This window comes from Trichomonas vaginalis, chromosome VI (assembly GCF_026262505.1).
Source record: "Trichomonas vaginalis G3 chromosome VI, whole genome shotgun sequence".
In the NCBI taxonomy this organism is placed as follows: Eukaryota; Parabasalia; order Trichomonadida; family Trichomonadidae; genus Trichomonas; species Trichomonas vaginalis.
The window spans coordinates 11,286,237-11,299,536 of record NC_067208.1 but is presented as its reverse complement, the minus strand read 5'-3'; the positions used below and the strand labels follow the sequence as shown (position 1 = coordinate 11,299,536).

Here is a 13,300-nt window from a genome sequence, read left to right as displayed (position 1 = left end):
AACTTAAGAAACTACCGAATGGTCTAACATTTGTAGATTTGTTCGGTGGAAGTTTCTATATATCCCATTTGTGCCATACAATATTCCCAGACTCAAAGATTATATGCAATGACTTCGACAACTATATGGACCGTCTCAAACATATTCCAGACACAAACAAAATATTGAGTGAGTTAAAAGAAAAGATACCTATAGGTAAGATGGAACGTATACCATTAGATAACAAAAATATTGTGAGAGAGGTTTTGAAAAAAGCAGAATATATAGACTGGGATAGTATATCTGCTAGACTATTATATAGTGGTTCTATAAGAGTTCATGACATTGAAACACTTATGTCAAAAGTTTTATATCTTAACTATACAAATGTTTTCAAAGAGGACATAGAAAAATATATTGAAGGTATAGAGTTTGCGAGATGTTATTGGACAGAGTTGTATGAAAAATATAAAGACAAGGAAAATGTTTTCTTTATAGTGGACCCGCCGTTCTATAACACATGGGATTTTCAATACCAAGTAGACTGGACTTTGAGAGACTCTTTAAAAACTTTAGACGTTATACATAACCATCCATGCTTTTACTTTACATCCGATAAAAGTGGTTTGGAAACCGTTATGAGATGGTTAGAGGACATACATGACTATGAGTTTAGATATGACAAGATAGAATATGAGAGAGGTCCTATAAACCGGAGAAAGTGTCATAACAAAGAAATTTTATTAGTAAGTAAATGTGGTTTGAAATAGGACTACTTGTTTTAGGTTTTTTCCATTGTGTCATTTATTTATTTGACGTGGCAGAAAAGTACAGAGAATATGAAGATGAACCAATGCCTGCAAATGTTCAGTATATGTACTCGTAAGAGATATTTTTATCTAATATTAAATGGACGCACAGAACTTAGCGAATGCACAGCAACCTGGACAACCAAACCCAGAGAATATTCCAAATGAAGTTAGAATACAAACTGCAATGGCAAACTATGGTCAAGTGCCAACAGATGTACAAATGCAAACTGCCATGTCAAATGACGCTGCGTTAGGTTTGCCACCATGGTATGCAAATATGAGATGGAAAGAGTTTTATACAAACCCTGAAGTGGGATATAAACAACTTTATGCAGATGACGCGAACACAGGAGTTGACCCAGAATATGTTTTCTACCAGAGGAGAAACAGAATGTATGAGCTCCAGTTAAAGAATGCTATGGAACTCAACAGGAAACGCAAAAGACTAGGCGGACATTAGATTTTTACATATAGTAAAATGGGTTTCTTCAGTAAGATAGGAAACTTCTTTCGAAATGTTGGAAGAGGTATATGGAATGGAATAAAAACCGTAGGAAGAGGAATTTGGAACGGTGTCAAAAATATTGGTAAAAGGGTAGGTCAGTTTGTTGGTATTATACCTAAAGACCCTGAACCAGAAGAGCAAGCTCCTGTTATACAACAGCCTGAACCTGCACCACAGTCTAGTTGGCAACCAAATCCAACACCTCAACCGTATTAAAAAATTATATTTTTACCGTTCGATAGTAGTTGTATATGAAACTAAGTTCTAAGTAAAACGCATGGTATAATGGAATTATTCTTTTTCTTCCATCTGTAGTAAACCATACTTGAAAGTCTGAAATACTTCCACTTGGTGGTTCGTATAACTTTGTAGGTTTTTCGTAAAAGTCATTCATCAGACATAAGAAAGAGTTTTGGGCGCCAGAAAATGAAGCATGAACAATAATAGCATCTGGGTCGAAAATATTTTCATATGTTCCATTAGGGTTTTCGACTTCATAAAAGTCTGGGTGTACTGGATATGCTGCAGGCTGATTTAACATCCTCATAAATCTATACCATGCCAAGTTGTTATATTTTGTAGAAATATAAACGTTTTCTCCAAGGTCTTCTATTCTATTGATTTTAACAGTTGCATTTTTCCTGTCATAAATAATATCGAGATGGTATTCTCCCTCGTCAATGTTATACTGTTTTGCATATTCGATATAGATATCGTTTATTTTTTCTTGAAAAGCTTGAAGAGTTGTTTCTAAGTTTACAAGCAAACTAACTTGTAAAAGTTTTCCCTGTTCAAATTTCTCATACATACGTTTTTCTTTGTTATAGTATCGAACTTCAAAACCGACCGTAAATGGGAAACCATGTATGGCTTCTGAAATGAACTTCATTCTACGAAAGCCAATAGCTTTTGTGACAGATGGGTCTCTTAGCCATCTTAATGGGTAGTCAAAACGATAGCCTTCATGCTTTACGGTCTCTGTCTCAAACTTTTGACCGACATTAGTAAAAAGTTCATCTAATGGTTTAGTTGTAGCAACTCTTGAATTTTCTTTTTCTATTGGAAGCATATTTTATCTAGAATAAAAATGTCGAAAGATATTGCTTCCATGAGAGAAATACAACACAACCGACAACTCATTATGCAAGCTCTAAATAAGAACACAACAAACTTTTCAAACTATTCTAAGATATCTGAGTCATTGAAAGAAGGAAACTTAAAACTGACAATAAACCCAATGACAGATGAGTTTCTGTTTCAAGACAATAAGAACCATACTGTCTGTATAAATCCAACAAAAGGAACTTTAAACGAGAAACCTATAAATGAACTTCTTTTGAAAGCAGATGTTGACAACAAAGCTGACAAAGAATATGTAGACGATGCAATAGCAAAAGAAGAAGAAAGAGCTAACAATGCTTATGCAACAAAAGAACATACTCATCCTGAACTAGCAGACAAAACATATGTTGACAATAAAATGTCAAGTGAGTGACAAGAGCTGAAAACGAATATTTCTAAAAAGGACTCATACACATTCTATATCTGAAATAACAGACTTAAACGTTAGCCTTGAAAAGAAAGCGGATGAGGAATATGTGGCTAGTAAGTTAGAGAAGAAAGCAGATAAGACTCATACACATACAAGTTTTACAACTTTTACAGCAGATGATATTACACTAAACACAACCTTGCCAAGTAAAGGTCCAAACAATACCACCGGCAACAAGTCTTGTAGATACTTTGATATCTAATGACAATAGTATTATACATCTAAGACAGGAACTCAATGTGCTTAAACAAATTTTGCCGAATCTTATTTACCCGGTTGGCTCATTATATGTTTCAATGAACTCTACCAGACCAGAAGTAGTACTGGTGTTTGCATGGGAACAAATAGTCGACAGGTTTTTGTATTGTGCAAACTCTTCAAAGGAAACAGGTGGAAGTAAAACGATTTCAGGTGAAAATTTACCTGCACACAGTCACTACATAGATTTAAGTACATCTCAAGCAGGTTGGCATAAGCATAGATATTGGGATTGGTCAGCAATGACAAAAGGTAAAGGATATGATGTTAAAGACAACGTTAAGTTTGCTATAAATTGTTACTGGAGTAACACTCAGGGAGAGGAAACCATACACATCACGTTTCAGGATATACGCAAACAACGGGACAAAGTAAAGAATACATGCCACCTTACATGACAGTTTACGCATGGTATAGAAATTGCTTAGTCGTCATTTTCAACTTCTTTAGCATATTCGTCAGGAGTTGTCTTATATTTGTTAGGAACTGTCTTTGAAAGTATACCACCTTGAACTTTGACAAGTTTGAAACGAGGTCTGACAATAGTAGTTTTATCTTCTGCTTGCAGTCTGTACATTTTGCCATGTTTGCCTAAAACTTCATAATATTCTCTTGTATACTTTCTTCTATTTTTACGAACACGAATGTGAGTACCTGTCGGGTTCCCATTGTTGTCATAGTCAATAGTATTTTCATATGGGTCGCGTTTAGGTATTTCTATTTTTACTTTGTCACCTTTCTGAAGTTTGAAGCCCGGCATTCTTTCTTGTTTGTCTCTTTTGACTAAATTATTAAATATATAGTCTTTCTCTAAGTCAGGGTTGTTTTTCATTTCTTCGGGGGAGTGGTTTCCCAAACCTTTTTGTTTACGGCTATTGTAAATATTTAAAACTTGTCTCATCTTTGCCATGGAGAAGTGTCTATATTTGTCGTCATATGACATTTCATTTGCTTCACCACCTTGTGGTTGGTTTAAGTCTCTTAACATTTTTATACAACCGTCAATGACACCAAGAGCAGAATGGTTTTGGTCGACAATGAAATATTGGTTTACATTTTTTGAACGCAGATAGTTTTTAATATCATCTGATTTGAAAGAACTTTCACAGTCAGATGTCAGTTTTGTTGGATGGTATTTGTCAACGAATATTGTCAAAGCAGTTTTCACATCTAAAATATTTTTGGACCATAATGGTATGGCTTCACAGTATCTTGTGTTTTGACCGACAAATATTAGCCAGTATGGTGGTCCATCTGTTCTAACTCTCGGAATGTTTTCCAAGATATCCATAAACCAAGCATTTGGTGTTGAACTAAAGATTTTTATCATGAGTGCTTTTTTGTCGCTTTAGAAACATAGGGGTCCTTGTTTGGATTCGTCATTTTTTATCCTATAAGAAATGGGTTTATTTGGCGCATTAGCAGGAGTTGCATCCAGATTTTTGCCCGCAGTGGGAACAATAGCCAGAGGTGTATTTGGAGTTGGAAGGAAGATTTTGAGTACATTAGGTATACTTAAAGAGAAAGCACAACCTATTATACAAACTGTACAGAAAGGTTGGGATGTAGCACGAGATGCAACAAATCTTATTCCAAATCCTGAAACAAGAGGAAAAGTTCAAGGATGGATGGACAATGTAGGAAGACAAGCAGGAAACTATTATAACAAAGCAAATGACTACTATAACCAAGCAGGACACTATATGGACCAAGGTGAAAGATTCTTTAACAGAGGATATAACCATGCACAACAATGGGTAAACAATAACCAACCTCAACCGCCTCAAACGTGGGGAATGTAAAGTTTTTTACTGAGATGAAATGAACAATACAGCATTGAGAAAATGGGTTCAAGATGATTTGTCGGCTTCCAGCAGTTACACAACGTGTTTGTCAAGTTCTTCCTATACCTCAGGAAGTTTTAGACCGACTTAAAAAACAAAACAACCAGTTGAAAACAAACCAAACTAAAATTTTTTACTGAGATGAAATGACCGAAGAAGTTGAAACGGTAGATTTGACACCACAAACAAAAAGTTCAGAACCATTGTCAAAACCTGTCAAAGAACTTACAGATGAAGAGAAAAATTCAATAATAGAAAGTGCCAGGTCTGGAAATACAAACCCTAACTACAAAGTCACTTTTCATAAAAATGGAACGGCAAGTATCTCAAAAAAGAAACAGACTCTCACAAATAAAATATTGAAGTCTGAAGGAGCTTTCGAGACAACAGATGGAAAAGTTTACTTCACTGACCAACAGTTCATTATAGAACATCTCATTGACTTAGAGTCGAAATATTCTAAACTTTACAACAAACACAAAAAGTTGAAAGGAAAACAAAAACAAATGGCATATGATATTTATGAAGATGTTGACGACACAACTGTTCCTGCAAGTGAAGTAAAGTCAGAGAAACCGAAAAGTGACGAAAAACCGATAGAAGAAGAAAAAACCAAAAACTGAAGATAAACCAAAACCAAAGTTTTAGTTTGGAAACTAAACCAAGTCAACCTTCATTAGCTGGTATGGGTTGGCGTCAAAGACTTATGGCAGCAGGCGGTTATGTAAAGTAAAGAAAAAAATATTTTTTTATTTTTATAAAAATGCCCCCATATAGAATGGATAGAAAATCTGCTAGAATAAAAGCAGAGTTGCAAAGATATGGTTGGAGAGTTTCGAAGAATTTTAAATATAGGAAGGGAAGACCCATAAAAGTCTATGACAAACTGTCTGGTCTCCTACGAAATGGATTTGGAAACAGCACGTGCAAATTATCCAAACAGACTAGAGAGGTTAGAAGAAGAACGTCTTATGGACATGCCTTTCGATGTTAGTGAACCTCAAGTTGAAGGACACGACGGCTTTGCCAGATTCTACTGGAAACATGACGAACAATTGCATCCTTTGAGAAGGAAAAAAAAGGTGCAGACACATGCTCCCATGGAAAGAACAAGATATGCATATGAGAAGTATCGTGAAGTTAGAAGTCAAATTACATCTGGTCGAACCTTTACAGTAAACTTTGACGAAGGAAAGAACAAAGAAGGCTTCATGGGAGTACTTGCTGCAATTCAAGACGGAAATAAGAAAGGATACAATCTCAGATTGACCATAACAGATTTGGATGGTCACATTTACTATGCACATGGCAATGTCACAACAGCTGCAATGCTTCTTGACGCTTTCAAGACTACAAAGAGAGAACAAATGGTTGACTCCGACTCAGACATTTTGAATGCAATTGAAGGAATTGCAAGTGTCAAGTTCGAATGGTACCAACCTAACCCTCAAGCAGTCAGACAACATGCTGGATACTTCCCTTCATAAATAAGTCTGACATTGACTTGACAAGGTATGGAATTTACAATTCAATTGAAACAATTGTCAATGAACCTTGCATTCTTACATGTCTCAGGAACTCTGGTCTTGTTACAGAAGAGAAGATGAAGTATCTTGAGTCATGTGTGAAGACAAGGTACATTCTCAGAGGTCAATTGGCAAAAATTGCACCGTTGGCAAATGTCAATATCCGAGTCAGCATACCTACAGCTAAAGGTTCTTCACATGACGACTATGTTGTTGACAAAGACTTACCATGGTTGAAGATTGTAATTGTCCACAACCACTTCATGTTGAACGAAAGTCTTACAAACCCATTGTTCGGAAAAGGCAAGTGCAACATTGTCAGAGCTGTAAACATTCTTTTCGAGAAAGGTTTGTTGGAACCAATTCCAGATGACAAGCTGACAGAAACTTTTGTACCAAAAGACGAAACAAACTTTTCACTGTTAGCAAGACCAAAAGTTGTTCCAGACAAAGTTCTAGTACAAAAGAAGTACACAATTCCACAAGGAGTTGGATTGTTCGGATACCAACCTGAACCAGAAGAACTTCCAATGAGGTTGCAAGAACTTCAAGATGCTATAAACAAACTTCCATTGAGACATCCAATTGACGTCAAATTGTATTGGAGAGCATCTGAGTTAGGTCAGAAGGTTTTATATGAAACAGGTTGCTTCGACGATGTTTATGAGATAACAGGAGAAGTTTCTCAGAAGATAAGAGACTCACTTGAATTTCCACAAACTGGACCAATTGGTTGCGACAAGTTCGACTCACGAAAAGATATACTATGTCGACCTTAACGCTGCATACATGAGGTTTGTCCAATATATTCCGACTGGAATTCCAAACGAAGATGGTGAGTTCCCGGGAAGGAACTATACAGTTGGAAAAGTCATACAACAACTGTATGATATTAGGAAAGCTTCAAACCCCAAACTTGCAATGACACTCAAATTGCTTATGAATTCGACATGGGGATATTCCATTAAGAAACCTCAAGAGATGAAGAGTAAACATTATGAGAAGGTCGACAACTTTGTTGAAAGGTTTTCTCCTTTTGTTTTGAAGTACGAATTCACTCAAGGTCAAAGTGGCTTAGTAACCACATTAAAACCTATTGTCGAACATTGGTCTTACCCTCAGTTCGCAAAGGCAGTCCTTGACAACTACAACAAATTCTTCTCCGAAGTCAAATCGAAAGTTGTGGTTTACTATGAGAACATTGACGCACTCATGACGAACGAAGAAGGGTACAACAAACTCATTGAAATGGGTTTAGTCGGTGAGAAGATGGGTCAATTCAAATTGGACAAAATTTTCACCGAAGTTCATGTCCTCTCCAAGCGTAAGTACTGGGGCATACTTGAAGACGGCACAGAAATAAAACATTGCATGAAATAAAAAATTTTTATATTCCTTCCTAGCTAATTTCCGTTTAATTTCATGGTCGCCCTCGGAGTCTTTGAATCGGACAGGTCGAGTTACACCATTCTTGGTCTCAAACTCATATATAACCTGTTTGTCTGTATTTTCGTCGACTATGGCACGAGACACGAACATTGACCAAACGGACAAAAAAGTGTCATTTCGGATGGTCACGCAGCCAATCGCATTCGAGCACTTCGAAGAAGCCTTACGTTCCAAGGGAGAGGGTGTCTGGTGCAAGGCAGAGGTCATGAAACTCTACGAGCAGTACATCCTCAATGCCTGGGAGGACAAATCGTCCTTGGATTGGCAATTCTACCAACTCCTCTGGGACGACCTCCTACGCAACTGGGATAACGAAAGAGCCCAATTCAAAGGTCGGGAACTAATTTTGCAAATTACCCTTAATTTAACATACTTATCCAAATAAACACCTAAATTTACTTGGGGTTTCCCCCTAAAATAAAATTTTTTTACTCTTAGAACCACTCGAGGTTCTCCTTACGGTTGTTGAGCTTGTCACCGTCAATGTGTCTGACCCTCGACTTCTTGTCTGGATTTGGAACCCATTGCATGCCGACAAGCCTTCCCATGGAAGCTGAACCGTAATTCCGAAGGTTAAGGTTCAAGTGTCCCAAGTTGTTGAGGACTGGGGTAAGAACCTTGCCTGTCGCCTTGTTGCGGATTTTGTATGGGTAGGGTTGGGAAATTTCGTAAGCGTCATCGACAACAAGGGTTGACCAAACTTCCTTTTCTTCGTGTTTCTCTTCTTCTTCTTCCTCTTCTTCCTCTTCTTTGATAATACCTTCGGCAATTCTGTGTTCACGAAGTACGGTGTTGCATGTTCTGTCCTTTCCGAGTACCTTCCAGATGGCGTCTATCTCTTCGAAGAAACGGTAGATGAGTCGGGCAAGGTTTTGGTTCTCTATGTTGTATTGGCGCAAGGTTTCCGCGAAATCGTTCAGGACTTTCTCATTGGAAGCTTGGTTCATGAGGACATTGGCTTTGAGATTGGTTATCTCTTCCATAAGACTACTTTGGAGAGTCTTAATGGTGTTTGACAGATGAGCGTTCAATTGGGCAATTTGAATTTGAACTGGGCGCTTTTCTGGCAACCTTGAAAGGACATCTGCCATTGAGTTTGGCTTCGGTGCTTGTTCGGACATCGAAAAAATGAAGTGGTTTGAGAATGACGGTTTTACTTCAAAAAGCTTGTTATGACAGTTATGTCATACAACAAGTTTAAAATAATATCTTGTTCTTCTTCTGAACGTTTGTTGTCTCTTCCGATAAAAGTTTGGAACATGAGAACCAAAAAACGTTTTTTGAGGAACCGAAAGAGTTCAGGCAAACGTTCATATTCCGGATATGTTGGGAGCAGTTCGAAACATCTGAGCTGACTTTCGGACAAAATTGGGACAATGTCAACAAATTCATCTTTGGTCGGACTGCTTGAAGGTAAGTCCCTTACATGTAAGTAGCTCTGGTAAAGTCTTCTCATTTCTGCTAACTTTTGGAGTATAGCTTCGTAGTTTAGAAGTTTTAATTTTAATTGTCTTATTCCACTCTTGACATCTAAACGGTAACTATCCATGAGGTCAAGAGTAGCTTTGGTAGCTTTAAGTGGAGCTATCTGTTCCTTGACCTCTGCAATTTTGGTTGCAATTGTGATTTGAGCTCCTTCAAGTTCGCCGTCTATGTCGTTCTCAACGTCTTCAACGATGGCTTAAAACTCTTCATCGGTCCATTCAGATTGGTGTGGGACGAATTTAACTTGCTTCATTCAAAAAATGAAAAAAAATGTTTTTACTCTAAACGTTAAGGTTTACAGTACTGGTTGGATGTCGCCTTCACAGGTTATGTAGAACGGCTGACCAGAGAAGTGAAGGAGACCCCTGAGAATTTGGTTCATTCTTGGGAAAGGGTTCTCTCTGTTTGGAAGTTGTATCCAAGGACGCTTTGCAAAGAACTTGAGAAGAGCTTCTTTCTTTGCTTGCTTTATGTCGTCGTAGGCTGTCCCGTCTGGTATTTGAATTGGAATTCCAGTCGAAGTCTCGAGATTCAAGGCAGCCCTTCCCGTTATCCAACCGTTAACAAGCTTGCCTTTTACATTCTGCCTGAGGAAGTCTTTAACAAGCTCGTTAATTTCAATTAGGTAAATTGCCTCGTCGGTAGGTTCGACCTCGACCATTGCTACTGTCAGAAAAAGTACTGCTACTGTCAGTAAAAGTACTGCTACTGTCAGAAAAAGTACTGCTACTGTCAGTAAAAGTACTGCTACTGTCAGTAAAAAGGAAAATTTGAGAGGGTTTTCGACGATAAAGTACTGCTACTGTCAGTAAAAGTACTGCTACTGTCAGAAAAAGTACTGCTACTGTCAGTAAAAGTACTGCTACTGTCAGTAAAAGTACTGCTACTGTCAGAAAAAGTACTGCTACTGTCAGAAAAAGTACTGCTACTGTCAGTAAAAGTACTGCTACTGTCAGTAGCAGTACTGCTAGTAGCAGAGATTTTTATCGTTGTGGTCCGACGGTTAAGCCACAAACGAATGTCCGACGTCCCACCAACCGAGTCCATTCCCAAGCCAGAAGAACCGAAAGCTGCAGAACCACAACAGTCTCCTCAGCAACCTCAGTTCCAGCAAGTACCTCCGAATTTCTACCAATTTCCACCTCAAGGTTACTACCCACCACAAGGCTTCCCGAACTACCCTCCTCTGCCTATGCCTTACTTCCCCAACCCTTGGATGTTCCAGCAAGCTCCACCCCAGCAATTCCAATCTCAATCCCAATCGAAGAGAGCCCAAGAGTTCGAAGAAGGTCTGAACCGTTTACGCAAAGATTATGCCACAGCCCCGATGGAAGACGACAGGCTTTCAGTCTCTTCCCTAAGGTCGACCAATTCGACTCGTACCACAGATTCGGTTCGTGACCGTGAAGACTACCTCAAGCAGTCTGAGAGACTCTTCATCCTACAATCATTTACAGTTGGAGCTCTCAAAAACATGCACAATTACGAAGGTCAGGCACCAGCTGGAGACCGCAAAACAGACGTACTCGCAAGAGCCGTCCAGCTCGTCAAAACAAAGACTGAGATAGTCGACTTCATTCTTGCAGCTTGCCCATACAAGTAAAAAAAATAAACAATTACGAGTTAAACTTTTTATTCTTTCTTTTCTGAGTTGTTTAGAGCTGGTTTCTCTTGTAGGAACCTTTCGTACTCTTCCATGGTCATGTAATTGCGAATTTGGTACGCAATTCCAGGTTCGTTGTTTTTGAACCTTACGTATGTAACGCTTCCATCCTCCTCAGGGAAGTAAGCTGCTAACATCTGACCAAGTTTTCTCGGTGACTCGGAGCTCATAAAAATGTCACTTTTTCTATTAAACCGTTTTGGCATTTCTCATGAGTGAGTATAGTTCTGCCGAACCATTGGAAGAGAAGAAGTACTCTTGCTGGCAAAAGACAAAAATAGTTGCCTTAGTTGTCATTGCAATTGTACTCGTAATTGAATTCATTGTACTTCTCTTCACGTACATAAAACTCAGCAATGGTATTTGCTTTAAGAAGCTACCATCTTACTAAGACTAAACACTTAGATTTTTCAAGCTTGACTTTTTACAATTTGAATTTTGTTGCTGAATTCAGCAAAAATAATGTTTAGGGTAGAAGGTTAGATCTAACCTCATTTCTACCCTCATTTCTACCCTCTTGAATTTTCATGAATTTTATATATATTAATGTTTTCGTTATGCCACTTTGTGCCGTCAGTCAGTCAGTCAGTTTAGGAAATTTACACCAAAAAATAATGTTTAGGGTAGAAGGTTAGATCTAACCTGTTTTCTACCCTCATTTCTACCCTCTTGAATTTTCATGAATTTTCCCGAAATAAAAAATAAAGTTAGTTTTATTTTTTTTTTATTTTTTTATTTTGTATAAAAGAACAGAAATGTCAACAATCGGCACAACAACAATTCAAACAACAGCACCAAACTCGCTAGTCATGAATCCTACGTCAATGTTAGTAGAGATGAAAAGCTTCATTCCTTCTTCATATACTTTTGAAACAGAAATCCAGAAGATAAAGCAAGAACTTTTAACATGTAATTTAGACTGTAGTGCGAAAGATGAAACAAATGAACAGTATCTTTATGAAATGCAGGACCTCATCGACCATTTACCCAAACTACCTGAAATCCAACAACAAAAACTCACTATTCCTGAATTCGATGAAATAGAAGTGAAACCAACTGACTCAGTAGAAATAAAGAAGTTCATACGAAAGGTAAACTATGAGTTTCTAGGATTTCATTGCAACCATAAGGTTATGGACAAAGATTGCGACATGGTATATAAGAACATCTCTGACATATATAAATCTGAAGAATTTAAGACCTACGACAACTTTGTTTCGTTAGTTGCTGAATGTGTATGGCAGATAAGAGATCAAGATAGAAGAGGCAAAGTATGGAACAAACAAATAAGACCCGCTATGTTTGAGATGAAGAGAGCAATTGACGCTTTAGTTGTTTTAGCTGGTAAGGTTTCAGAATATAACGCAAAAATGAACCCGCAATGTTCTAAATGTAAAGCAGCAATGAGGAAATATAACTACTCCGTCAAAGAGATAGAACGTATGAGAAACGACTATGCAGACTTAAAGAAAGAAGCAGAAAAACCAGCAGAAGATAAAATGGACATGTTAGAATTTCTGAACAAAAACTATCCAACAGCAGAAGATTTCCTTCTATCTGACGTCAAGAAGAAATATAAAGAAACCTTCGGTATCGTTAAAACATTCGATGTACTAAAAGAAGAAATAGAAGCTACGAAACTGTTTAAAGTCTCACGAATTCATAACGTTTACCATGTAAAACGCTTATAAAATAACTGGGGTAGAAAAGAGGGTAGAAAACAGGTTAGATCTAACCTTCTACCCTAAACATTATTTTTGTCTGATTTACGCTCATTACGATGAAGAAGTCTTGACAAAACATATACGTTCATGTTTGACAAAACATTTACGAAGAAGTCTTGACAAAACATATACGAAGAAGTCTTGACAAAACATGTACGAAGAAGTCTTGACAAAACATGTACGAAGAAGTCTTGACAAAACATGTACGATGAAATCATGAAAATTCACGAGGGTAGAAAACAGGTTAGAAAACAGGTTAGATCTAACCTTCTACCCTAAAATATATTTTTGCTGAATTCAGCACAAAAATCTGAGTAAAATGGCATAAGATTGCTTCCCTCGGAAAACCGAGAGAAGAGATTCCGTACGAAAACAGTGAAGAACAGCGAGTACGTAAAAAAACTTAGTCGCCAAAACTCTATGAAAACAGTGAAGCACAGCGAGTAGGTAAGAAACCTTAGTCGCCAAAACTCTATGAAAACAGTGAAGAACAGCGAGTAGGT

The 13,300-nt window shown here is 37.6% G+C and overlaps 12 protein-coding genes and 1 pseudogene across 13 annotated transcripts, besides 1 other annotated feature; 8 read left to right on the top strand and 5 right to left on the bottom strand.

The window, feature by feature from the left end:
- Window positions 1–888: 888 nt before the first annotated feature.
- Window positions 889–1,251, top strand: TVAGG3_0845850 (uncharacterized protein; the record flags this gene model as incomplete). Its single annotated transcript, XM_051249059.1, has 1 exon — window positions 889–1,251. The coding sequence occupies one exon, from the start codon at window positions 889–891 to the stop codon at window positions 1,249–1,251; it is 363 nt and encodes a 120-aa protein (XP_051084534.1).
- Window positions 1,252–1,269: 18 nt separating this feature from the next.
- On the top strand, window positions 1,270–1,512 carry TVAGG3_0845840 (serine threonine-protein phosphatase family; the record flags this gene model as incomplete). The annotated part of the gene is made up of 1 exon (XM_051249058.1): window positions 1,270–1,512. One exon carries the CDS (start codon window positions 1,270–1,272, stop codon window positions 1,510–1,512), a length of 243 nt encoding a protein of 80 aa, XP_051084533.1.
- Window positions 1,513–1,516: 4 nt separating this feature from the next.
- On the bottom strand, window positions 1,517–1,843 carry TVAGG3_0845830 (uncharacterized protein; the record flags this gene model as incomplete). The annotated part of the gene is made up of 1 exon (XM_051249057.1): window positions 1,517–1,843. The coding sequence occupies one exon, from the start codon at window positions 1,841–1,843 to the stop codon at window positions 1,517–1,519; it is 327 nt and encodes a 108-aa protein (XP_051084532.1).
- Window positions 1,844–2,052: 209 nt separating this feature from the next.
- On the bottom strand, window positions 2,053–2,365 carry TVAGG3_0845820 (uncharacterized protein; the record flags this gene model as incomplete). Its single annotated transcript, XM_051249056.1, has 1 exon — window positions 2,053–2,365. A coding segment is annotated over one exon (313 nt), but the record flags the coding sequence as incomplete, so codon positions are not given.
- A 454-nt stretch (window positions 2,366–2,819) lies between these two features.
- Window positions 2,820–13,300: part of a mobile genetic element that runs on past the window's edge.
- TVAGG3_0845810 (uncharacterized protein) lies at window positions 3,761–4,397 on the bottom strand (the record flags this gene model as incomplete). The annotated part of the gene is made up of 1 exon (XM_051249055.1): window positions 3,761–4,397. A coding segment is annotated over one exon (637 nt), but the record flags the coding sequence as incomplete, so codon positions are not given.
- TVAGG3_0845800 (uncharacterized protein) lies at window positions 4,507–4,908 on the top strand (the record flags this gene model as incomplete). The annotated part of the gene is made up of 1 exon (XM_051249054.1): window positions 4,507–4,908. The coding sequence occupies one exon, from the start codon at window positions 4,507–4,509 to the stop codon at window positions 4,906–4,908; it is 402 nt and encodes a 133-aa protein (XP_051084529.1).
- Window positions 6,162–7,135, top strand: TVAGG3_0845790 (annotated as a pseudogene). Its single transcript has one exon. A coding segment is annotated over exon 1 (974 nt).
- TVAGG3_0845780 (DNA/RNA polymerases family) lies at window positions 7,524–7,856 on the top strand (the record flags this gene model as incomplete). Its single annotated transcript, XM_051249053.1, has 1 exon — window positions 7,524–7,856. A coding segment is annotated over one exon (333 nt), but the record flags the coding sequence as incomplete, so codon positions are not given.
- On the top strand, window positions 8,047–8,310 carry TVAGG3_0845770 (uncharacterized protein; the record flags this gene model as incomplete). Its single annotated transcript, XM_051249052.1, has 1 exon — window positions 8,047–8,310. The coding sequence occupies one exon, from the start codon at window positions 8,047–8,049 to the stop codon at window positions 8,308–8,310; it is 264 nt and encodes an 87-aa protein (XP_051084527.1).
- Window positions 8,360–9,046, bottom strand: TVAGG3_0845760 (HNH endonuclease family; the record flags this gene model as incomplete). Its single annotated transcript, XM_051249051.1, has 1 exon — window positions 8,360–9,046. The coding sequence occupies one exon, from the start codon at window positions 9,044–9,046 to the stop codon at window positions 8,360–8,362; it is 687 nt and encodes a 228-aa protein (XP_051084526.1).
- Window positions 10,429–11,013, top strand: TVAGG3_0845750 (uncharacterized protein; the record flags this gene model as incomplete). Its single annotated transcript, XM_051249050.1, has 1 exon — window positions 10,429–11,013. The coding sequence occupies one exon, from the start codon at window positions 10,429–10,431 to the stop codon at window positions 11,011–11,013; it is 585 nt and encodes a 194-aa protein (XP_051084525.1).
- On the bottom strand, window positions 11,043–11,243 carry TVAGG3_0845740 (uncharacterized protein; the record flags this gene model as incomplete). The annotated part of the gene is made up of 1 exon (XM_051249049.1): window positions 11,043–11,243. One exon carries the CDS (start codon window positions 11,241–11,243, stop codon window positions 11,043–11,045), a length of 201 nt encoding a protein of 66 aa, XP_051084524.1.
- TVAGG3_0845730 (organellar and viral DNA polymerase type B) lies at window positions 11,829–12,764 on the top strand (the record flags this gene model as incomplete). The annotated part of the gene is made up of 1 exon (XM_051249048.1): window positions 11,829–12,764. The coding sequence occupies one exon, from the start codon at window positions 11,829–11,831 to the stop codon at window positions 12,762–12,764; it is 936 nt and encodes a 311-aa protein (XP_051084523.1).